Source organism: Mauremys mutica, chromosome 3, assembly GCF_020497125.1.
Source record: "Mauremys mutica isolate MM-2020 ecotype Southern chromosome 3, ASM2049712v1, whole genome shotgun sequence".
Classification (NCBI taxonomy): Eukaryota; Metazoa; Chordata; order Testudines; family Geoemydidae; genus Mauremys; species Mauremys mutica.
This window is the reverse complement of record NC_059074.1, coordinates 30,481,769-30,505,397: the sequence shown is the minus strand read 5'-3', so window position 1 is coordinate 30,505,397 and position 23,629 is coordinate 30,481,769. Positions and strand designations below refer to the sequence as shown.

The 23,629-nt window shown below is 40.5% G+C and overlaps 1 protein-coding gene across 10 annotated transcripts in view; it reads left to right on the top strand.

The window, feature by feature from the left end:
* Positions 1-23,629, top strand: part of LPIN1 (lipin 1) — a 66,274-nt gene that overhangs the window by 31,438 nt on the left and 11,207 nt on the right. For all 10 annotated transcript variants that reach the window (XM_045010713.1, XM_045010716.1, XM_045010717.1 and 7 more), the window contains 10 exons: positions 5,098-5,227; positions 6,990-7,305; positions 9,465-9,558; positions 11,047-11,237; positions 12,722-12,815; positions 14,094-14,163; positions 17,686-17,778; positions 19,155-19,234; positions 21,728-21,872; positions 23,437-23,585. In XM_045010713.1, the coding sequence (XP_044866648.1) occupies positions 5,098-5,227; positions 6,990-7,305; positions 9,465-9,558; positions 11,047-11,237; positions 12,722-12,815; positions 14,094-14,163; positions 17,686-17,778; positions 19,155-19,234; positions 21,728-21,872; positions 23,437-23,585 (1,362 nt within the window). The remainder of the gene's footprint in view (positions 1-5,097; positions 5,228-6,989; positions 7,306-9,464; positions 9,559-11,046; positions 11,238-12,721; positions 12,816-14,093; positions 14,164-17,685; positions 17,779-19,154; positions 19,235-21,727; positions 21,873-23,436; positions 23,586-23,629) is intronic.

Sequence of the window (23,629 nt, the reverse complement as noted above, 5' to 3'; positions counted from 1 at the left end):
CAGGGAACTTCTATTTGCTGATGCTGCTGCCCACATAGCCCATGGTGAAGATCTACTCCAGGAACTCATGGACCACCTTTCAGATGCTTGTCAGGCATTTACTCTCACCATCAGCATTAAGAAAACTGTTGTATTAGGACAGGGAGCTGCACAAGATCCTTCAATTACCTTAAATGCAAACCAGCTAGAAGTAGTCCAAAAGTCCAGCTATTTAGGTTCTATAGTGACCACCAACCTCTCACTGGATGAAGAACTAAATGTTCGCATTGGAAAGGCTGCCACCACCTTTAGCAGACTAACTAAAAGAGCGCGGAACAACTCAACATTTACCATCAAGACCAAAATGCTACTGTATCCTCAGAACTCTCATGTATGGTGGGGAAACATGGGCAACTTATGCTCATCAGGAGAAAAGGTTAAACAGTTTCCACCTATGCTGTTTATGCCACATACTCAACACCAAATGGCAGGATAAAGTCACCAACACAGAGGTTCTTCAAAGGACAAACCTGCTCAAGCAAAGACAACTTCTCTGGCTGTGCCATCTGAGTAGGCCGGAAGACGGACACATACCCAAGGGCATGCTATACGGGGAGTTATCAGAGGGAACAAGAACAACAGGATGTCCCAAGCTTCACTATAAAGACGCATGCAAGCAAGATATAAAGGAATTTGGAATTGATCCTGACCAATGGGAAAACTTGGCAAGTGGTCATAACAAGTGGCACCATCATCTCCATCAGGGTATCAAAGTCCATGACAGAAGCTGGCTCCTACAGCTTGAAGAGAAAAGAGCCTGTAAGAAGCAAGCAGCTCCCAATACATTTGCAATAACTGCCAAAGATCATGCAAATCTTGGATTGGATGATTCAGTTACATGAGACATTGCAAACCATCTACATCATAGACAGCAATTCCTACTCTCTCTCGTACGCGAAAGGATGCTGACATGACAGTGACTAAAGTAAGGTTTCCATTCTTTATTGTGTAAAATCAACAGAATGCTGGATATGGTTCAATCATGGTTTAACCTGTAATAACTAATTGAAGACAATGGAATTTCACAAATCTCACCAAGGGCTTAATTGGAAAACAGTGGGGTTGCACAGTGATAACAGGGCCTAATTCAGCCTATGGAACCTTTATTACAGATGTTGACTTGAGAGAAGAAAGAGCCTAGTTTGAATCTCAGATCTCAGGCAGTCTTTGCCGGGTTGGTGGTTATAAAGATGGAAGCTCTCACTGCCGTTTTACCATGTCATTTTTCCAAGCACAACACCACTTTAAATAATCAAAAACACATCCCTCCTGTGCTCAAATGCATCTTTTCTATGTCAGCGACAAACAGATAGATAAAGAGAACATCAGTTCCTTTTAGCATTTGATCAGGCAGCTAGTGTGCTGTGAATGCTACTTATTCCCCTGTACACAGCCGTCACACTGTTCCCTTGTGGTCTCTCTATCTGTTTGTCTATCCCCCTGTCTCTTATCTAAAGCTTAGATTGTAAGAGCTTCAGGCTGAGACTCTATTATGATACCTGTTAGCACAGCACCTATCATGATGGGGTCCTGCCTTCACAGCACTACTGCAGTGCACATAACAAATGTCAAAGTTAATAATCATTTCACTAGTGTTTATTGTATGCCTGAGGAATTCCCCACTTTTGCTATTCTGCCTGACCTATTGGTGCACATCACCGTGCTGTGATGGTAAGTGGACTATTTTGACAACTCTCAGTCCTATCCAAATATTTACTGCTTTAATGAAGTTCAGATCATGCTACATATTTCCCTTTGTAAAAAATACTGTGCTCTTTCAGGGGTAGATTCTGTAACAGTTTTTTCTGGCTAAATTCAGTCTGTTTTGTGGGATTATAATTTATCCCCCCATAGTCTTCAACATCATTCTCTAATCTCCCCATCTTTCCCACTGAGATCCCACCCTTCCATTTATTTATTTCCCTTCCGATGTATACCTCCTAGCCTTGACGTTCATGTCATAATCACCATTTTTTAAAACATGGCCAGGATTCCTTTGGGAGCCATTAATATTCTTGAGGCTACTGACCAATGCAAGACATCCCTTCCTCAGGAGTTTAGTGCATTACCTGAAGAATTTCCCAACCCCTTCCAAGACAGAGAGCAAGAAATCAGAAGTGGGAAATGAACCTAGAAGGTCTCCTACCTGGCAGGACACAATCACTAGATTACGAGACTTACATGGTCTTTATCTTGAATATGTCCAGCTCATCCCTGATTGAAGCATGCAAAACTCTGCCATTGCTCTGGCACTTAATTTGTCCCAATTCAGTAAAAAGCAAAACAAAAATCTTTGAAGACAATATGCAATGTGATCATGAGCTTTGTTAGTCTTGTATCAAAATTGATTTTTGACAGCAGCTATGTGCAGTGAACACTGTCTTAAGCAGACGCAGCATGGCAAAAATATACAACATGAGGTGTGAAGGCAGAAGTATACACATGAGCTCATAAACATAGTTCGTGCCTTCAGTAATAAACCAGGGGTCACTTCAGAGAGGTGCTGGTCAGTGGTAGGAACGGTTTAACATTATTAAGGGAACATGGTGTGTAAAGAAAAAAGTCCTTGAGTTTGTCATTGTAAGCCCAGGGGAAGTGCTGAGGTAGGGGAAGTCCCACATCACAGTTCAGGGTATTTAAATTCCTGGTGATTTTTCATATAATTCTGCCAGGCTCAATCCCTATCCATGGGGGGAGGAGTTCTCTCTTCAGTTGAGTAACCTCATGGCCCAAAAAAGACTATGCACGTCCATGGGAGAGGAAATCCTTTCCAAGCAGAGCAGTGGTAGTATGCTGCAAAGCGACAGTGCATTTGCATTACCGGTATATGCTTACGTTCTTTCTCAGTCTTGGAGTCTCCTAAAGTCATTTTTTTGTGATGGTTCTAAAGGCACGGTGTGTTGCAGATCTGTGCTATGTAGCTTTTTGCTTCCCAGTGCCCTTGTGCAATGGAATCATGGTAGTTTTGGGACTTCTGTGGGCAGGAAGAGAGTCCGAGACGTCCACTCTAAAGGAGTGACAGCTCACCTCAGAATGCTAAGAACACCAACCCCAGCTTGCGATTTGTAGATGGCATGGGAAACTAACCTTTGCATAATGTTCCAACTAATCTAAGTAGTAGGAATGTTTTAACATCCTTTTATTTATTTATTTATTTATTTATGCAAATAATGCAATATTTCTGGTGCATGTTTACATTTCTGATTTTATATTACAGCACTTAATTTAAGAGGCCCAGACATCCCAAACATTCTGATTATAATTCTTGTGCACTTCTTAAAGTTACATTAGTGTTTGTGTGTTAATCTACAAGGGGAGCACTATAGAAAAGAATTTCGGAATGTGGACATCTTTTGCCTTCTAAAATTTTAAGTTTTATTATATCTAAATTGCATTTAAGCAAAGCCAGACATTTACAAAATGAAATACTGACTATATATGCAGGGGAGGAATAGCTCAATGGTTTGAGCATTGGCCTGCTAAACCGAGGGTTGTGAGTTCAGTCCTTGAGGAGGCCATTTAGGGCTCTGGAAGGCAGGGGGCTGGACTCAATGACCTTTCAAGGTCCCTTCCAGTTCAAGGCGATAGGATTGCTCCATTAATTTCATTCATTGTGCTTGTGTGAAATGCCCAGTAGATGCATTGTGTTTTATGGGGGGACAAGGGTGGATTAGTAGGATTACTGGGTTCAAGTCCTAACCCACTTACTGATTTACTGTGTTCCCTTGGGTAAGTCACTTAAGGACAGATTTTCAAAAGTAGTTAAGTGCCTAAAGATGCAAATAGACACCTGGGCCTTGATCGATGGAAGCTAGGAGCCTAAATACCTTTGTGTATGTGGGCCCCAGTGGAATTTTCAAAAGTGCATAGATGTATAACTCCCATGAAAATCCCACTAGATGCCTGTTTGCATCTTTAGGCATGTAAATATCTTTAAAAATCTTAATCTCCTCATCTGTAAAATGATGAGATTGTGGTGAGCATTGATTAATGATTGTAAAGAGCTTGGAAATCAATAGGAAAATTTTTTTTACAGCAAGGACGCTTGCAAATGTGCTGATTTTCTTAAATAACTAATTACTTGTAGCTGGAGGAACTTAGCATTTGCCGTGTTTAAGGTATTTCCTATAGCAAGCACAGGAAACTACAAGGGCAAAATGCAGATAATTAGGTAACCGTGTCTATTTATCAGAGGGAAAATTGTCAAGTTTTAAGATCTGCCATTGTGCTAGTGCAAAGTAATTGTTATCTGAGAACAGTCAGACTAAAGAACCTCAATCTATTTAGTTGATCTAAGAAAAAGTTAAGAAAGGTCATAGTCATGACAAATTCAGATTAGAATTTAAAAGCACATTTTTAATAGTGAGGGTAATTAACTGTGGGAACAGCTTTTCCGGGGATGTGGTAGATTCTTTAAATCAAGATTGGATTTGGATTTTAAAATATATTCTCTAGCTCAGCCATAAATTGTAGGCTTGATGCAGGAATTTGGGATGAAATTTGAGGGGCTTGTGCTATGCAGGAGGTCAGACTAGATGATCAGAGTCATCCCTTCTGGCTTTACAGTCTACGAACCATCACTGATTAGTGGCTGATTTGACAATTCGTACTATTGACTACTGATTTTATTGCATTAAACAAAGATGACTGGTGATGCCACAGATTAGTAATTTACTAATTATCACTCTTTCTTCCATGTGTTTTTTTATGCACTGGATGCCCTCTCTGAACTAGTCTGTACCCCCACCACCTTCAAATTCCTCCTCAAGACCCCGATGCCTATCAAAACCTGACAGCTATTAATGGGTGCACAGAGAGCCAGTCTGAGAGAGTTAGTTATTTTGAAAATGGTTTATCATGCTTCCATATCTTTGATTTGCTGCTGAGCTCCTTAGATTTCTGAACTCTTTGGGTCATGACGGTTGGAAGGTGCCTAGTGTATTGTGGTGACACTTGTAATACAGATAATAGACAACAAGAATGCTGCATAATGCAGCTTGGCCTATGCTTTGCTTTTACTTAGCTCTTTAATAAGTACCATTTTGGTTTGTTTTCCAGTCCCTCAGGTTCACGCCCTCCCACTCCTAAGAGCGATTCAGAATTAGTCAGTAAATCTTTGGACAGGGGGATGCAGAAGAATAACCCACAAATGCACTGGGCCTGGGGAGAACTACCTCAAGCTGCAAAGGTATCAAACATCACTCCTGTTTCATTCCTTCCAGTATGTACTGTGTATTGTTAACAGGGCACGTGTACATGTGGGTGCAATATTTCACATAGCTGATATACGTGTTTGATTTTAGGCTTTTACTTCATACAGGCAAATCGAAGTCGGGATTAAGAACTGAATTATGTGGAGTCTTGAAAGATGAGGACAAGAAATGAATAGCTAATGAGATAGAGAAGGGGAAGCCAATGAAGGAATTCAAAGGGGGATGGTGATGTGGTTTGATGGATGGGCTAGGAAGATTGCTTTAGAGGCTGCAGTTGGGATGGGCTGGAAAGGGCATTGTGGATTTTTGGAATGACTGTCCAAGAGGCTGAGGTTGCACTGATTGACATGGGAGATGGTGAAGACTTGGTTAAGAGTTTAGCTGTTAGGACAGAGTTGAAGGGTTGGATCTTTAAAGTATTGCAGGGGAAGAAATGGCAAGTTAGGGACTTGGCCTAGATAGGAAATATTGATGTAGGCAAACATTTCTGCTAAACGAGGAAGGCTTTGCATGTAAACACTTTGCCTACAGAATTAAAGGTACTTAGTGTTGTTCATATTTGTTACTGACTGAAATAGAGAATGTTCCTGGCCAAGATTTCATGAAGTGACTAGTTATTTTGGGTTCCCATCTTAAAGTATGCTAAAGGGAGCTGACTTTCAGAAAGTTCTGGGCACCCACTTCTGACAGTCAGGCCCTTTCAAGGTGTCTGCAGATGGGCACCCAAAGTCCCCAGTTGACTTTTAAATTCTTAGCCTCACCTGTAACTTTGGTTATATAGCGAGAGACATCAGTGACTGAAACAACCAGGTACAAAAATACTGTGTCCCACTGCCCTATGGACAGATGATGCAGAGTTAAATTTTCAGAAGTGCCTAAGTGACTTAGGAGTCTATGTCCCATTGAAAGTCAATGAGACTTAGGTTCCAAAGTCACTTAAGGGTTTTTTGAAAATTTTACCCATATATCCAAATAAGAGGCACCTTTACTATGGCTTTGTAAGCATATGGATCACAACTATTCATTCTATGTCAAGTATTAGAGCTGCATAACAGTGAGTGAGTGCTGAAGTAAATGCAACATTTTGCACTCGGGGTATGGCAGCGTATGGTGCATGTCTAGCTGCTGCATAGCCTAACCAATAGGCCGACTCTATGACATGACAGCTTTGCGGTGTGTATGCCTTGAACATTATCATAATCGAGACTCAAACTAAGATCCTGGTGGTCTGTTGGCAGCTGCTCTACTAAGGAGCAGCTCTACAGGGGGCTTAGCTCCTGGGCAGGCTAATAGGAGTTGTTCTTAGCATGGCTTCTCACTCTTTGAATACCTTTCACTAGGAGCCACCCCTTTTATTAGAAGTGTTTGTTCACTGAAGTCCCAGTGTTGTAGCCATTCACAGTGCAGCTCCCTTTTGAAATCAACAAGAGTTCTGCAGTTAGAGCATCTATTGAATTGGGCTGTTAAGAACCAGTGATTCAGCTAACTGAGGTTTCCAGCGGTAGCTGGTTTTCTTGAGAATCAGCTTTCAGTGAGCACAGCAACGATAAGTGTTACGGGCCCTATTCTGCTTCCTAGGAGATGCGCAGTGCCCATACCTCCCATTGAAATCCAAACCAAACAGGACAGTGCAAAGTAGAGCTTTGTGTGAATAGACCAGGCTAACCTCTGACTATTTTGTGTCTCTCTTTTTCTCAGGGGCTTTCATTATCCTGATCTGTTTATTTTTTCTCCTAGTCCACTTCTCTACTCAAGGCAAAGGAATCCAGCATGGTGAATGTAAACCCTTCAGAAAGCACTCATTTTCGGGTCATTCAGAGTGAGTCTGCGGAGGAGATAAGCAGCTTGACTGATTTACCTGCCATTGGGCAGGCAGCTGTTGCGGCTTCTGATGTAAATGACCCCCAGCCAGCGCCAGCTGAGATAAATGAACCAGAGATAGAGGCTCTAGGAGCAGCTGCACCATCACTGCCTGCAAATGAAGAAATCAAACAAGCTGCAGCTTGTTTAGTCCAGCAAGCAAGCAAAACAGATTCCCCTTCTAGAAAGAAAGGTAAAGCAGTTTCTCCTGCAATTCTACGCATGTCATTTTGCACCTAGGTGCCACAGTGATTAGGCTTTTTGTAGCCAGATGAACTAATCTATAACTCCAGAGCATTTCTGGAGAGACTGAAAGGAGAGCAATATGCCTTTTAACATAAACAACAGCTGAGCATGTGCGTGTGGAGTGGGTTTTTTAAGAGAGCTGTAATGACAGGGAGAGAAATAATTTTCTCCCTTGGTTACTGTATTTAGCAGATCTGTGCAGATAAGCAGGGTTGCAAAACTTGTACTAAATTCTTCCCTGTTTCACAGACCCAGGGGTTGCAGAATTTTGTAATCCGAGCATGCTACTGAGTTCCCTTTCAGCTGTACCAATAGTCTGCTGTACAGCTGTGCCACGCCACTGCTAGCTTGTGGAATGCCTCAGCCTCAAAGCAAAGTTGCAACATGTCCTTTGCATAAACATCATGCATGCCACAAAGCAGAATGGTCTAATCACACATAAGCAATTTCTGTTGTGTTCAGCACACACATAATCTTCAATTGGAATATAACTGTGCCCATTTTATTCCTCTCTAATTTCTCAAGATGATGCTAGATTGTTTTCTGATAAGGGATATAATCTCCACATGAAGTTTATGCATTCACAATATGTATTTTGGTAGACCCCAAATTCTCCAGGGTGCTGGAGTCTTTACCCGAGCAGACATCATTACAGACACATTTCTCAGCCAGTTCCCCAGTGGTTCCACGTCTGTGAAGGTGGGAGTGATTGAGGTGTTCCATCTAGTATGCAATCATTTGTGCGCCTTCACTTGCCTTCCTTTGATTACTTGTCAGAAATTCAGGAGTGAGTTGTGTGTTTTGAGTAAAGGATGCAAACTGGAGGTCACAGCTCTGGGTAGGACTCTCAGGATTTCACTCTCCATGTAGTCACTCTTCTAGAAGTGGCTACAAGAGAGCAAAGATGGTCCAGTGGTAATGGTACTGAGCTACGACTTGGGAGACCCGTGTTCAAGTCCCTAGCCTTTGTCACCAGGGACAAGTTACTTAACATCTCTGTGCCTCAGTTTCCCATCTGAAAAATGGGGACAATAGCACTTCTAAATGGACAGGGATGTTGTGAGGATAAATATATTGGAGAGTGTGAAGTGCTCAGATAACATGGTGATGGCAGACATAAAAGTACCTAAGATAGGCTGATAGAATTTAAGGCCAGAAGGGACCATCATGATCATCTAGTCTGGTCTCCTGCACGTTGCAGACCACAGAACCCAACCCACTCCTGTAATAGACTCATAACCTCTGGCTGAGTTACTGAAGTCCTCAAATCATGATTTAAAGACTTCAAATTATAGAGAATCCATCATTTACACTAATTTAAACCAGCAAGTGACCTGTGTCCCATGCTGCAGAGGAAGATACAAGGAGTCCTTTAGAGTCTCTGCCAATCTGACCTGGGGAAAATTCCTTCCCTCCCCAAATATGGCGATCAGTTAGACCCTGAGCATGTCAGCTAAACCCACCATCCAGAAACCTGGGAAAAAATTCTCTGTAGTAACTCAGAACCCTCCTTATCTAGTGTCCCATCTCCAGCCATTGGTGATATTTGCTACTAGCAATCGCAGGTGAGACACAGCCCATTGTAGGAAACCTCATCATTCCATCTCCTCCATAAACTTATTAAGCTCAGTCTTGAAGCCAGTTAGACTTTTTTTACTCCCACTTCCCCCCTTGGAAGTTGCTCCAGAACTTCACTCCTCTGATGGTTAGAAACCTTCATCTAATTTCAAGCCTAAACTTGTTGCTGTCCAGTTTGTATCCATTTGTCCTTGTGTCAACATTGGCCTTAACTTAAATAACCCCTCTCCCAGAAAAACCAAACCATTGTAAAGTTTTTTTTGGTCCCTCACTTGTTAGGTATCCAGATGAGTCATCATGCATAGCCGGCATTGACTTCAGTTGGAATTGTGGGTGCTCAGCACCTCTGAAAATCAGCCTTTTGGTATTTCACCAGGGCATCGAAAATCAGTGGCCAGTTGTGAAACTTTTGGCCTTCCAGTTTTGTGTGCACGTGCTTTATAGCTCCTTAAGATATAAGTGTTTTTTAATTCTTCTTGTGTATTTGGAAGACACCAATTCATTATTTATTTACTCTGTGTTTGACAGATAAACGAAGCCGGCATCTTGGTGCTGATGGTGTCTATTTAGATGACCTCACTGACATGGATCCAGAAGTTGCTGCTCTTTATTTCCCCAAAAAGTATAACTATTTATTTAGATTAGACTATATTAGTTAAATCTCTATCTTCTCCTGTCAGATTCTTAGCAGGTCTCATTGTGCCAAGATTATAGGAATACTGGCTGTAAGTAACATTCAGCTAAATGAGAGTCTAGGTGAAAAAAGGATGTTGGGAAGGATGCCTAAAATTATGCAGAGAAAAGATGGGATTCTTGAAACTTTGTAACAGATCTATACTTGTTCATAAGAAATGTGACAGAAAATGCTAAGCATTATATACTAGTCTGACTGCTGTGCAATTTCCGTTAACGTTATTGGGAGTTATACTCATGGATCAAGGGCAGTATATGGCTCTTAGCATAAAAGATACCCTAAGGGATTGAGCTATCGATCTAAGATATATAGAGATATATGCACAATATGCTTTTCACCTTGTTTGTTACCTGAAATCACGTAAAGTTTAGTATTAATATTATTATTTTACTCTAACTGTACCATAGTGATTGACCGTCTAGAAATACAAATACAAATGATAGAAAATTATTTTTGGATGACACTTATGATGCCTTTATTTATGAAAATGTGTTTTCTCCCCAAATATATCATTATCATTTTGGTTTAATTTCCATTAGAGTTTCTTTTAACATTTGTATGATCCTCTTCCCTGATCACACTATAGTGGTTTTGATGACAGAAAGCCATTCAGCAACAACTAAAGTGAGAATAGTTTGAATAGTATCTTTTTCGGCTTTCTTAAACATTGTCGTTAAGGATGGAATATTAACACTGAAACAAAATAGTGGTAGATTGGTAAAAGAGAGAGATTGTACTGCAAATTCTTCTCTCAAATGCCCTGTTATAACTCTGGAAGTCATTGTAACAGAGACAGAATTTTGTCCCTGTATGTTCTAGTAAATAATGACCAATCTACGCACAGATTTTGATAGAATACAAGTATTTAAGGGTGATTATTTTTTACCAAAACAGTTATATCAGTACAGCCTGTAGTGTGGATGCAGTTATATAGATACATTATACTGGAATAGCTTATTCCCTTTCCCATAGCTATGTTGGTAGAAGCAATATTATACCAGTGTAACTGTGTCCATGGTAGTGGGGGTTGCACCTCTCTATACTGGTGTGGTTAAAGCAATACAACTTTTATGTATAGATGAGGCCTGAGAGTGGCCACTAATTTGAATTCCTTGCCATAGAGAATTGATTTTCTGTTATGCCAGAGAATCACACATTTTAATAAGCTGTTTGCCTTAGGGTGTACTAGGGTGACCAGATAGCAAGTGTGAAAAATCAGGACGGAGGTTGGGGGTAATTGGCACCTATATAAGAAAAAGCCCCAAATATTAGGACTGTCCCTATTAAAATCAGGACATCTGGTCACCCTAGTGTGTGCACAATGTGGGTTTGGGCTTGTGAAGGAAGAGAATTTGGGAATGATACAAATCAGAAAACAATGAGGACTGAAAGACTGTTTGTTTTTCTCCCCTACAGCGATGATAATATTGCACATGGAAAGAATGCAAATGAAAATGGACCACGGTCAGCCAATCAGTCCCCTCACTCTGGTGGAAGTTCAGGTGTTGACAGTGGCGTTGAAGGTGTCTCGGATGGAATAAGAGACTTGCCTTCAATTGCCATTTCACTCTGTGGAGGTCTTAGTGACAACAAAGAGATAACAAAAGGTACAGAATGATCCTGTGCCTTATGATTACATGTTGTTAGTCAACTCTCAACTTCTGTTAAAGGGGAAACAGTGCCCTCTTGTGGCTAGAGGTAGGAATTTAAGGCTGAGGGAGTATGTAGCTCAGGGGTCGGCAACCTTTCAGAAGTGGTGTGCCGAGTCTTCATTTATTCACTCTAATTTAAGGTTTCGCGCGCCAGTAATACATTTTAACGTTTTTAGAAGGTCTCTTTCTATAAGTCTATAATATATAACTAAACTATTGTTGTATGTAAAGTAAATAAGGTTTTTTAAATGTTTAAGAAGCTTCATTTAAAATTAAATTAAAATGCAGAGTCCCCTGGACCGGTGGCCAGGACCTGGGCAATGTGAGTGCCACTGAAAACCAGCTTGTGTGCCGCTTTTGGCACCCATGCCATAGGTTGCCTACCTCTGATGTAGCTATTCTCATTTGGATAAAAATGTCAGAAGTTCTAGGGTTATTAATACTATATTACTGATTTTAACTTACTGTAATATATTTTGGAAATTACTGTATTTACAGGTTCACCTCATGCAACAGTAGTAAAAGGGTGCATTTGCCATTTATTATGCCTTTTACTGCAGAGTATAATTGGTAAATTCACAGCTGTCACTACCATGGACAGGTGGGATGGTCCAATGGTTAGGGTGCAAGCCTGGGACTCAGAAGGTGTAGGTTCCATTTTCAGCTTCGGCACAGACTTCCTGTGTGATCTTGGACAAGTCATTAGTCTTTCTTTGGTTCCCTGTCTGTAAAATGGAGATAACAGCTCTTCCCTACCTCGCAGGAGTGTTGTGAGGATAAATATATCAAAGACCTTGACGTGCTCAGATATGAGTCATGGGAGCCATTAAAATATCTAAGACTGACTCTGCTCTGAGCACTGTTTGGAAACTAGAAGTTAAAATATTCCATACAGAGGGTAATTTACCATAAAGTAGTTCTATTTATTATTTTGTTAATAATCCAAATAATTGTGATTCTTGAAGGCAAGGAAGGGAAGGGGGTGTTTGTCCAGGAGGATGCATTTTCATTTTCCTCCAGGCCCTGCAAGTATTGATCAGGTTTCTGGCTGGGGCTGTAGCTCTTCATCGAGTCCATCAACACCTGTTCCCTAATTAGCCAGAGAAGGTCACTTGAAGAGGCACATCCTTACCCAGGAGTGAAAGGCCTGATCCTGCAATGTGCTGATCACTGTAGCTTTCGTTGAGCACCTCCTGTGAGGAGTTCAGGGCAGTCAGCAGCTCAGAGGAAATACCCAGCACCTTGCAAGATTGGGGCTCTAAGCCCTGTCTCCATAGTACTGCTAGTCTCTGCTACCCCTGTCATGAAGGACTGATCCTGAGCCTGAAACGTAACTCTTCAGAATGTTTTAATGCTAGTTATGGGGGCGGGGTAGGGGGGTAGGTTGTCCCATTGCCAGTACTGTACTTATGTGAGTATGTTTTAAATATTTCCAACAGATCAGTTCTTAGAACAAGCAGTAACGTATCAGCAGTTTGTGGACAATCCTGCTATCATTGACGACCCCAACCTTGTGGTTAAGATTGGAAATAAGTACGTACATTTCAGCAGGCAAAAGTCTGGACAATGTGGGAAAAGCACTTGTGTGTTTTTAGTGCTACCCTAGGGCTTACACTAGCTGCACCATTGCTGAACAAATGGGTACTCATTTTTCTACTGTAGATTCACCCTGAGAGATTCAAAGCCAGTTACCAATAATTAAGTAATTAATTTGGATTTCAAAGAGCTAGTATTGAATGCAGACAGTGTTCACACTCAATACCTAGAGTAAAAATAAAATAGACTATAAACCTTGCTACGACATTCATTCAGTACAATTGAATGATGAATACTTATGGGGAAATCATGATCGGCCTGTGGCCATTCTATATGCAAAGAAAGAACCTACATCCACTAAATATATTATTACCTCGCCTCTCTGCTGACTCATTGTGTGATTTTGGACAAGTTGTTTAATTTCTTGCCCTGCTTTCCTGATCTGTAAAATGGGGATAATACTATTTACCTACCTCACAAGGGTGTAGTGAGGAGAGGACTAATTCAGGAAGGTCTGATTAGGTAAGGTGCTGGAGACCTTGAGTATGGTCCTGTACGGACCTCACTCTCATGGGAAGTTGGGTGGCATCGCTGAGGATTTAACTTCCTAACTGCCATGGGAGTTGCAGGCCCTCAGCACACCACAGAAGAAAGTCAGCACCACACAGAACCCAAACTGAACATTTATACAGTGCCTTGAAGGGGCAAAGAGCAATATAGGTGGCTCGTAGAAAATGTAGGTCCCTGAGCTATGGTACAGATATGAGGAATGGATGAGAAATACAATTTCTGTTTGGGGCTTAGCTTTTCTTTCATGATCTCCTATGTGACTTCTCCTCCTGTGGAATTGTGGTATAGTAAATATGGACTGTCCTTGTACTGGAAAAGCTTTTACACCAGATACCTACACAAGGGAGGTGCCAAGACAAGGATAGGTATTTGGGAATTTGGTCACCCTTTATAGCAATTCAGAGGAGGAGGGTTCCCCAGCTAGCAAGCCAGAGTCTTTAACCAGGTTCTTTGAATATTAACCTCATCCTGAATAAGTAAAGTGTCTATTAACGTTTTACTGGAACTTTGCATTAATAAATAGACACAACCAAAGTAGTCTAAGTAGAACATGGATTTGCGGATCCAAATCTGAACTTCATGGCTTTATTCTTTAGTTTAAATAAACTCCCCTGCTTTAACTGACAGTGCAATTACTGTTAGGCTGTGAATTGGGATCGATGGTATTACAAAATGTAACAACACAAAACTATTTTGATTTCTCAGGTACTACAACTGGACAACAGCTGCTCCACTTCTACTGGCAATGCAAGCATTCCAGAAACCTTTGCCAAAGGTGAGACTGAACATGAAAGTCAGTTGGGAAAGCATGACCTGTGGTGTTTTTCATTTCATGAACTGAAATTCAGGAAGGCAGAGAAAGTGACTGTATTTTACAGAGAGTCTGCACATCAGTAGGAATCATTCACACAAAACCAGTCACATAGCTTGTGCTGACAACATAGGGCCAAATTAAACCCAAAATTAAGTGGGACTAAGGGCTTATCTACATGGGAAGTTAGTGCGCAGCAAACTAGGCTGTGAATGTACAGCACCCTAGCTACTTCGCACTAAGTCCCACGGGGAATTAGCGTATTAAGCTAAAGTGTACAAAGGCACTTCTAATGTGCAGTAAGAGTGTCCACACAGGGAGTTAGTGCGGACTGGCTAGTGAGCTATAAATTCACACTCTGCCTTGCTACACTCTAACTTCCCTGTGTAGATAACCTCTACATTTGGTCTACGCTGTATTTATTTGCTAGTTTATAAAAATTCAGAAAATATCTAGAGGATTATCTAGTCCAAAAGAGGATGACCCTTCTTGATGATTTATCCTCCCCTTTCTCCTTTGATAAATATTCACTGGCTTGTAACCATAGGTTATATTTACAGATAACAGTGTGCTGTAATTGAATATTTGGTGTCTGTACCTTCTTTTATGTCTTCAGAGACTATACAGTTTCAGTAGAAATAGTGACTAGAGGTTTGCGGTTAATGGACAACTATTGCGGAAGTAGTAGCCCTTGCTTTAAAGTGTCAGAAAAGTAGCATGCATTCAAGCAGGGAGATTTGTAACTTTTAAAAGTGCTTGCCACAGTTTAGGGTTCATTGAGAGGACGCTGTTGGGAAAAAGATCTATGCTTAGATTTGAAATTTTGCTTTGCACACAAATGATGTCTTTGGTTTTGACCCATGTGAGTTCAAATCCCCTTAATGTCACTTTGAGTTTGGAATATAAACTCATGCAGAGCCTCAAACTGACACTTACTGGGTACTGCTACGTTACTCTCGCCTTTCTGTGAGAATCACCTGAATCTGCAAATATGCCTGGTTCTAACGTAAGCCCGTGCACCACACTCCATGTAAACTGTATGAGTTTGTAATGAAACACAAAACCAGAAGTGTGTTTTTTCACTGAAAATGTTTTGCTAAGATCTGTCTTTGGAGATATATTAGATGATTCAGGATGAAATGCTGACCCCACTGAAGTTAATTTCACCCTTATTCTCCTGGGTTATCAATAAAATTATAATTCATGAGCACTAAATGCACTACGTTTGTTTTTTTAAAACCAGTATTTACATTCCAAATGTTGGAAACTTTCTAGAATGAACCAGGCTAATCAAATGAGGAAACAGGTACTGAGCAATACATTAGGTTGGAAAGATTTACTTGGGTGAACAATAACTCTGAAAATATTACCATCCTGCTTTCTATTCCTGATCTTCCGACTGATCTTCTTACTTATTTTCATGCATATTGATAGAGCTTTGACTTGTTCCAACAACAGAACTAAGTCATTGAAATGTTAAAGGATTTTATATTTTATCAGAAGAGATTGTATGAAGTGAATGTGAACTTGGAGCTTTTGCAAAGGAATAGTTGATATTGGCCCCCATTCAGCAAGGTACTTAAGCAAATGCTTAACTTTAAGCTTCTGAGTAGTGCTGTTGAAGTCAATGGAACCAGACACGTGCTCCAAGTTAGGCACGTGTGTAAGTATCTTGCTGAATTGGAGCCATTACTCTCAACAATTCAGATTTTGATTCAAGCTGTTCCTCTGTTTTTTTGCATTTCTTTAAAAGAAACCCCAAAACTTATTTGCTCAGTTTTACTTTTCTGCCATTTATCTCACTATCTTTCTCTGGGTGACCACATCTTGAATGCTGCATGCACATGTGGTCGCCCTATCTCAAAAAAGATGTATTAGAATTGGAAAAGGTTCAGAAAAGGGCAACAAAAATTATTAGGGATATGGAATGGCTTCCATATGAGGAGCGATTAAGAAGACTGGGACATTACAGTTTGGAAAAGAGACAATTAAGGGGGATATGATTGAGGTCTATAAAATCATGACTGGTATAGAGAAAGTAAATAAGGAAGTGTTATTTACTTCTCATAACACAAGAACTAGGGGTCATCAAATGAAATTAATAGGCAGCAGGTTTAAAACAAACAAAAGGAAGTATTTTTTTCATATAATACACAGTCAATCTGTGGAACTCCTTGCCAGAGGATGTTGTGAAGGCCAAGATTATAACAGGGTTCAAACAAGAACTAGATAAATTCATGGAGGATAGGTCCATCAATGGCTATTAGCCAGGATGGGCAGGAATGGTGTCCTTACCCTCTGTTTGCCAGAAGCTGGGAATGAGCAACAGGGGGATGAATCACTTGATGATTACCTATTCTGTTCATTCCCTTTGGGGCACCTGGCATTGGCCACTGTCGGAAGACAGGATGCTGAGCTAGATGGAACTTTGGTCTGACCCAATATGGCCATTCTTATGTTTTTATGCATTTTAGATGCAACAGTAAAGGGGAGCCTTTGAAAAACCTAATATAGTTAGAGAGAGAGATGGACACTGTAGCTGAACTCCGCTTCTCATCTTTCTAACAACTATAGAACTTGATTGTGGTTTGTCTTACAAGATCCCTTATCACCTACACAATTTTACACCGATCTTTGGAGAGGAGAGGCAAAATCAGGCTTACAGTGGAAAGCTGGTTGCAATCTTACATGAGGAGAGGCCATCATATATTTCCATTAAAATGTCCTTCTCCCTGAATAGTCCTATAAGCAGGTTGCAAAACACCGCTAACACCCTTGTAGTTTTAGTTGAGAGTCCAAGGGCTCATGGGTGTGAAAACTAAATCCTTTCACTCTTGGAAATGATCACTCTATGTCATGGATCAGGCACGTTGGGTGTTGAGTGATTGAAAGGAAGTATGCGCTGTTGCCCTCCACCCTGTATCTCTGGATAAAGAACTTCAGGGTCTAGTCCCTGTCAATCCAGCACATGTCATCACTAAATTCATATAAAAATAGTAACACCACTTCTCCCCACAAATTAATGATCAGTGCAAATGTTCGTTTTCTTTTAGAGAGCATAACCCACCATCTTGCCCTTTAGTTCGTAGCCTTTGTACCTGAGACCTCTTCCAAAAAGCCGGTCACCTGTTTTTTTATATTTTTTGTAACTTACAATTTTCACTAAACAACCTCAAACCAGACTATTATTTACCCATGCTAGACATTATACTAATGCCATTTTATGCTTTCTTTTCTTTTTTTGGTTTGATCTCCTTTTCTTTTTCCTTTAAAAATTCCTCAAGTATTCATGCTTCAGTTACTTCAGTGCAGTTCTGGATACCATTAGGTTTTGCTTTTCTAAAATTTATGGCCCACAAACAGTATGTTTCCTTTTCTTCTGTTTATCCTTGGTTGAAGTTGTGTTCGTCATTTTCCTTTGTTTGCATGTGTCAGGTTGTCCCTTTCTTTTGTTCCATTATTTATGTTACCATCCATTTATCACAGGCCACTGTGGAATCTATTATGAGGGATAAGATGCCCAAGAAAGGCGGAAGATGGTGGTTTTCATGGCGAGGGAGGAATAGCACTATCAAAGAGGTAAGTTTAAAAAGCAGATGGAGTTAGTTTTTGGCTGAGGTTTGAATTTCATGTATCTTACATATACATCCGCCAGAGGTTGTGCTTCTACAGACAGTACAATACCCAGTTTGATTTAGGACACACACAAGGAAGGCATTTAGAGCCTGATCCAAAGCCCATAAGTCAATGGAAAGACTCCTATTGACTTCAGTGGATAAGGCCCTTAGCTAAACATTTATCTATTTCACTTCCACATTTGTATTCATTACATCTACCTTTGGCAGCATAATCTAATAGAGTAGTCAGGGACATGGGAACCAAGAACTGCCGAGTTCTTATTCTGGCTGTGTGACTAACTTAATATATGTCATTGGGCAAGTTGCTCACCCTTTCTACAGTTCTGCTTCCACATTTGAAGGATAATGATATTTATTACTAGAGCTGGTTGGAAAATTATAACAAATACTAAATTTAGATGAAGAAAATGAAGGAAATGTGGTTCTTCACTTTTTGTTAACCTTTCTGCCAGCCCATTTTCCAATAATCTCTGGATTGGGTCCTTTAATTACATCTTCAGAGCTGTTTATGAATATTGAAGCTCTGTGTAAGTGCTATAATAACCACTGTTTTCTTGCCCGTTAGATTTTTATTAGCAGTTTTAGACATTAAATAGGTCTATCTTCATTCAATTTTTAAAAAGTTGAAATATCTGATACTTGAGTTTTCTAAGTTTACATAAAATAGTCATTCTTGTAAACTTTAGTTATGGGCTTCGTATGATTCATTTTTCTTGCCATATTTTTCCGCAACTTATTGAATTCTAAGAATGACTGTCTTCTTGGAGGTGTTCCCTTTGTAAAGTGAGCGGTGACAGCTACAATTAGGTAGAAGACGCTTTAGTTAATGCTGTCCATTTGTTTCATGATAGCCTCGTGTAACTTTCATTATTTGAGATAAAATTGTTAGAGCTAAGTCTTCCCAAAGTAGGTTTGGTTAGTAGGTTTTATTAATGGTTAATGGAGTTTCTGTGCAGTGAGTATCTACGAGATTGGTCCCACAATTCCCACCAATTCTTGTCATTTGAAATCAGCTCTCTCTCTCTATCTGCCAAAGAAAAACAAATTTCAGTTTCTACTGTTTCTACAGTTTATACTTGAGAGTATTCTCATGTTCTGTGCAAAAATTTTCCTACAGTAAACCCTTGATTTTTAAAATCATATACATGCACAGAACAAAGTCCTGCTTGCCTTTCTCACATTTATAGTCTTGGTGAAAGCAATAGGAATACCTGCTTGAGTGAAGTAAGGAGGATTGGGCCAACAAGATTATTTCCTTTAAATATTTCCCCTCTCTGTCTACTATGGAATTCACAACTTCTCATATCTGTGTTTTAGGAAACCAAGCCAACGCAAGATTTGAGTGGGAATGTGCTTACTACAGAAGAGGAGTCATCACAAATGAGCATTGCAGACAGGTGCGCAAAAAGAGGACTGTAGCCAATGTAACTGCACCATTTAAAAATGAAAGCAGGATACTTCAAGTCTTTGAATGGCAGAACAGGGAAAGTAATGAAATCTGGTTGAGATTTGTAATCTGTTATGCTATTTTATCTTTATATTTGATCCCTTAATATTGGTGAAATTCACCCATGGTAAAATCCACTTCACCTCCATAAAGCCTAAGGAGATGAAGTGTGGGAGGATTCTATCCAGGGCAAGGTTGTGGTGCTGCAGTACTTTAATGAGCCTTTTCCAAACTTACTAAGTCGTAGAACTGGACTTTCTTGTTCTGGCATCTCCATGCCTTCTCTCTCTATTTCTCCCCCTCCCTCCCTCTCTCCCTCTCTCTGCTTATATGTTAGCCCTTCTGTTTTCGATCCTAGCCAGATGCAGGAAGTTTAGAAGCACCTACAAATAAGTAATAATCGGGTGGATGATCTTTCAAAGCTTTTTGCACCTCACTGAAGTCAAAATGTCCCAGATCCTTGTAATATCCTCTGATTTATGAAAACTTGCACAGTCTGACATCTCCCTGTTTGCTTCTATATATCTGAGGAGGCTCAAGAACATAAGATGTTCCTTTCAGAGGGATTCTTATACCATCTCTCCCATGAAGGGGACAGGAGACTCCACAGCTTTCTATTACTTCTTTCAGGGAGAAGCGGAAGAAGGGGTTTCAAAGTCAGCAGATCCTCCTAATTTAGGCAGCTCTTGTAGTATCTCTTGGTGGCCCCAGAATCTCCACTTAGGGAGGATTCTGCAGGGCCAGCATTAAGTTACCTGCTGAAGTCCCATGGCGATGAAGTAGCAGAGAGTAGCGGTCTCCTGCCTGGTCTCCTTTTTGAACAGCCCAAATCCCATGGAGATGCAACCGAGTGGCTTACTGTGAACACAGCAGTGCCTACTTCTGTGCTGTTCTCACTCAGATCTGCCAGAGCTGGAGAGAGAGTAGTAAGACCCAGATTCAGTCATAGCTTGCACATGCTAAATTAACTTGAGGCTTTTTGGAGGCTGACATTGCAATCCGGGAGAACTATCTGGAATGAGGAGCCACCAGTGCTTAATTTGTGCCAGGGCTTGCCAGGGCAGAGCCCCAGCACCTCTATGATTCTAGGCTTGGCAGTTCACCGCTCCGGCACCTTTCCTGCATCAAATATGAATGCAAAAAAATTGCTTGAGCCCCAGCACCTCTTTCATTACAAATTAAGCACTGGGAGACACCTTTTGTTTTGGAGACCAGATACTGGCAAGTTAAATATGTGGCACATAAACTGCTGCCTCAATAACATACATTATCTCAAATCTGCAAGATCCACGAGTGGATTTGAGAGGACACATTCCTCATCAGTGATGTTTGGTTCTGTTGTCCCTTGTATGCTTGTTTAAAGACCCAGCCTTAAAACAGTATTGGAATTTCAATCAGACTTAACTCCTTAATTACTGTTTCGTGTTTGAGTTTTAACTGACTTCAGAAACTGATCAGGAAGGATTTGTTGCTGAAAACCATTCTGTGGTAAATAGAATATTGAGTAGCAAGCAGTTTTTAGGCCAGATACAGCAACCACAGAGTCAGGCGGGCTACAGCTTTAAATGCTGCGAATCACAACGTGCAGTATTTATGACACCAGGGTCAGGACTTCCCAACAACTTGCAGAACCCAGCTGTGATGGAAAAGAATGTTAACGGTGATATATTAAAGATCACATTGGCAGTATGTTAAGAATATTTGAAGCTGCCACCTAATATGATAGTTCTGTTTACCATTAAAATTCTTATCTTCTGTGAAAAATTTTCCTTGACAGGTTTTTAAAAACAATTGTGGTAGGGAAAATAGTTTTATAATGATGTATACTTAAACTAATATCCTGCACAGGAACAAAAAGTTGGTGGCATTTCATTTAAACATTTTGAGTATGGCAATCCTGCCAAAGTTGTCAGTAAAAATATAATTCCATTGACAAAAATTGCTGCTTTCACAAAGAATGTGTGGTGCAGGTTATTTTCCATTAGAAAGTTGCATTAGTCATGCTCTGGGTTTATTCTCTAATTGCTGAACTCTTCATAGATTAAATAAATTATTTTCTTTCCTCTTTTATTTCCTTAGAATGAAACTCCTTTGTAGTTGCTCACATTAGCTAGCAGATTTTATACATTGTTTGAGTTTTTAATGAGTCAACATGGACTGTAATTTAAGTCTGTTAACTTAAAGTGACAATACTAGCATATAGACAAGTGAATGACTTGAAGAACCCAAATATGAATAATGGAAGACATGCGTGAATGAGAATTCAGCACTTCATTGATATATTTCTAAAGTCATGTTGTAAATAACCTCCCAGGAGACAGTACTTAGAAGCAGAGAATCAGTTGACTTATTCAGTGAGTCAGTGCTAATGTATTTTTAATGGATACCCAAATGCATTTACTGAGAGATGGTAGCATCATTTTCTGTGTGTGTGATTTTCCAGACTAAAGGATGAATCTTCTTCAAGTGATGAAGACCCGAGAGCTGCAAAACCAAACATTGGGTCATTACAAACAAACTCAAGTCATCTCTCATTATTGTCAGGAATCAGTTACAAAAAGACCCTTCGACTCACTTCTGACCAGCTTGTGAGTTATTTTTACATACTCCTTCTGAAGTGTCATTTCTAGCACAATGCAGTTATTCAGGCTAGCACAGGGTTAATGAACTCTTAGTATTTGTGCTGACTACTAGGCCTTATGAAATTAAAAAAAAAGTCTTAATGTTTGAAGTAAATCTCATGCTTAATGGAAAAGGTGTTGTATTGACAAATCAGGCGACTGAGGTCTTCCAAAATGGCAGCCTACAGTTAAACTCTGAAGTCTGAATTAAGACACCTAAATAAGGGACTTGGTTTTCAAAAGTGCTTAGCACCCAACAGTTCCCATTGCATCTGTCAGGAGTCTGTGTATGTTATGTGTCATGGATGAAATTATGTACTGTGCCTCTAGGAGGCGTGGCACAGAACTGGCAGCCCAGGTGTGGATGTGAGTGGTTTCGAGGGACCTTTGTACCCTCCCTATCTGGGCTGCCTTTGGGGCTGGAGAGGCCCTGGGAATAATTTAGACAGTGCTGGGGGACTGTCTAAGTTAGGGCAGCCTCCCTGAACTGCTTCATGGCCTGCAGTGCTGCCAGGAATCACTACAGTGATCTGTGCTATGATCCTTTTCCTGATACGTCCATCTGACTCCACTCCTGTCCCCAGCATACCCCCTATGCCAAGTTTTTAAGGGAGTCCTCAGAGGACAGCCTTATGGCTGTCGTGCACAAGAAGAGTCCTCCACCAGCTGGAAAGGAGGTGTTTAAGGCTCCTTTATGCTGCTCCAGCTCTTTTACCTGGCTTAAAGGGGTTAGACGCTCGTGTGTGTGTGTGTGTGTGTGCGTGCACGCACATGCATACAGACTTGTGTGTGCATTTCTCTTCTCTCTCTCTCCCCCTCACACATGCGCGCACACACACAAAATAGCAGCTTCTAAAAGAGCTGTTTATGAATTTAGTGTGACCAGGACCATATTAATTTCAGTTCCTCTGCACAGAGGTGTTGTGACTAATGCTGATAAACAAAGCTGTTGCTGTTCAAGCCCAGGGCATTAATATTTGATTTGGAAAATTTGGCTATTTAGGAAAATGCATTTTCTCACATCCACACACACAGCTAATTAATTTTCAGAAGTAAATACACTTGTTGAATACAATATTAGGCAGCTCACCACTCCTAGGTGGCTAAATGAGAGAATGTTCTCTGTAGTTGGCAAGAGGTCTAGAATTTGCCTTAAGAAACAGATTTGGTTTACTGGTCGTATTGTGTAACAAATTGAGAGCAGGGGTATACAAAGCCAGCGGGACTTATTTTTCAGATGCAGTAGTTTTTCAGGGGCTTGAAGCCAAATCTGTTTTTTGTTGCCATGAACACTTCAGGCCATACCATGCCACTGATTGCAAAGCAGAACTCCTTATTGCTTTTAATTCAGCTTATGAATCAAGGGCACAGCATGGCCCTTGCAGCCAAACTCTGCTTCCATTATTCAGTAGATAGTCCCATGACAGGAAGGGGATTAACACGTGCTGAAAGCAATTATCCTCCCATTTGCATTTATACTATTTTGCCCATTTCACCTGCACAGTTTAATCTTGCGTGTAATGTTTCACAGAAAAGTCTAAAGCTCAAGAATGGCCCTAATGATGTGATCTTTAGTGTTACGACACAATATCAAGGCACATGCCGCTGTGAAGGCACCATCTACTTGTGGAATTGGGATGACAAGGTTATTATTTCTGACATCGATGGAACTATCACAAGGTAAGCTGACAAACGGGGCAAGATTTTACTTACCAGGTAATATC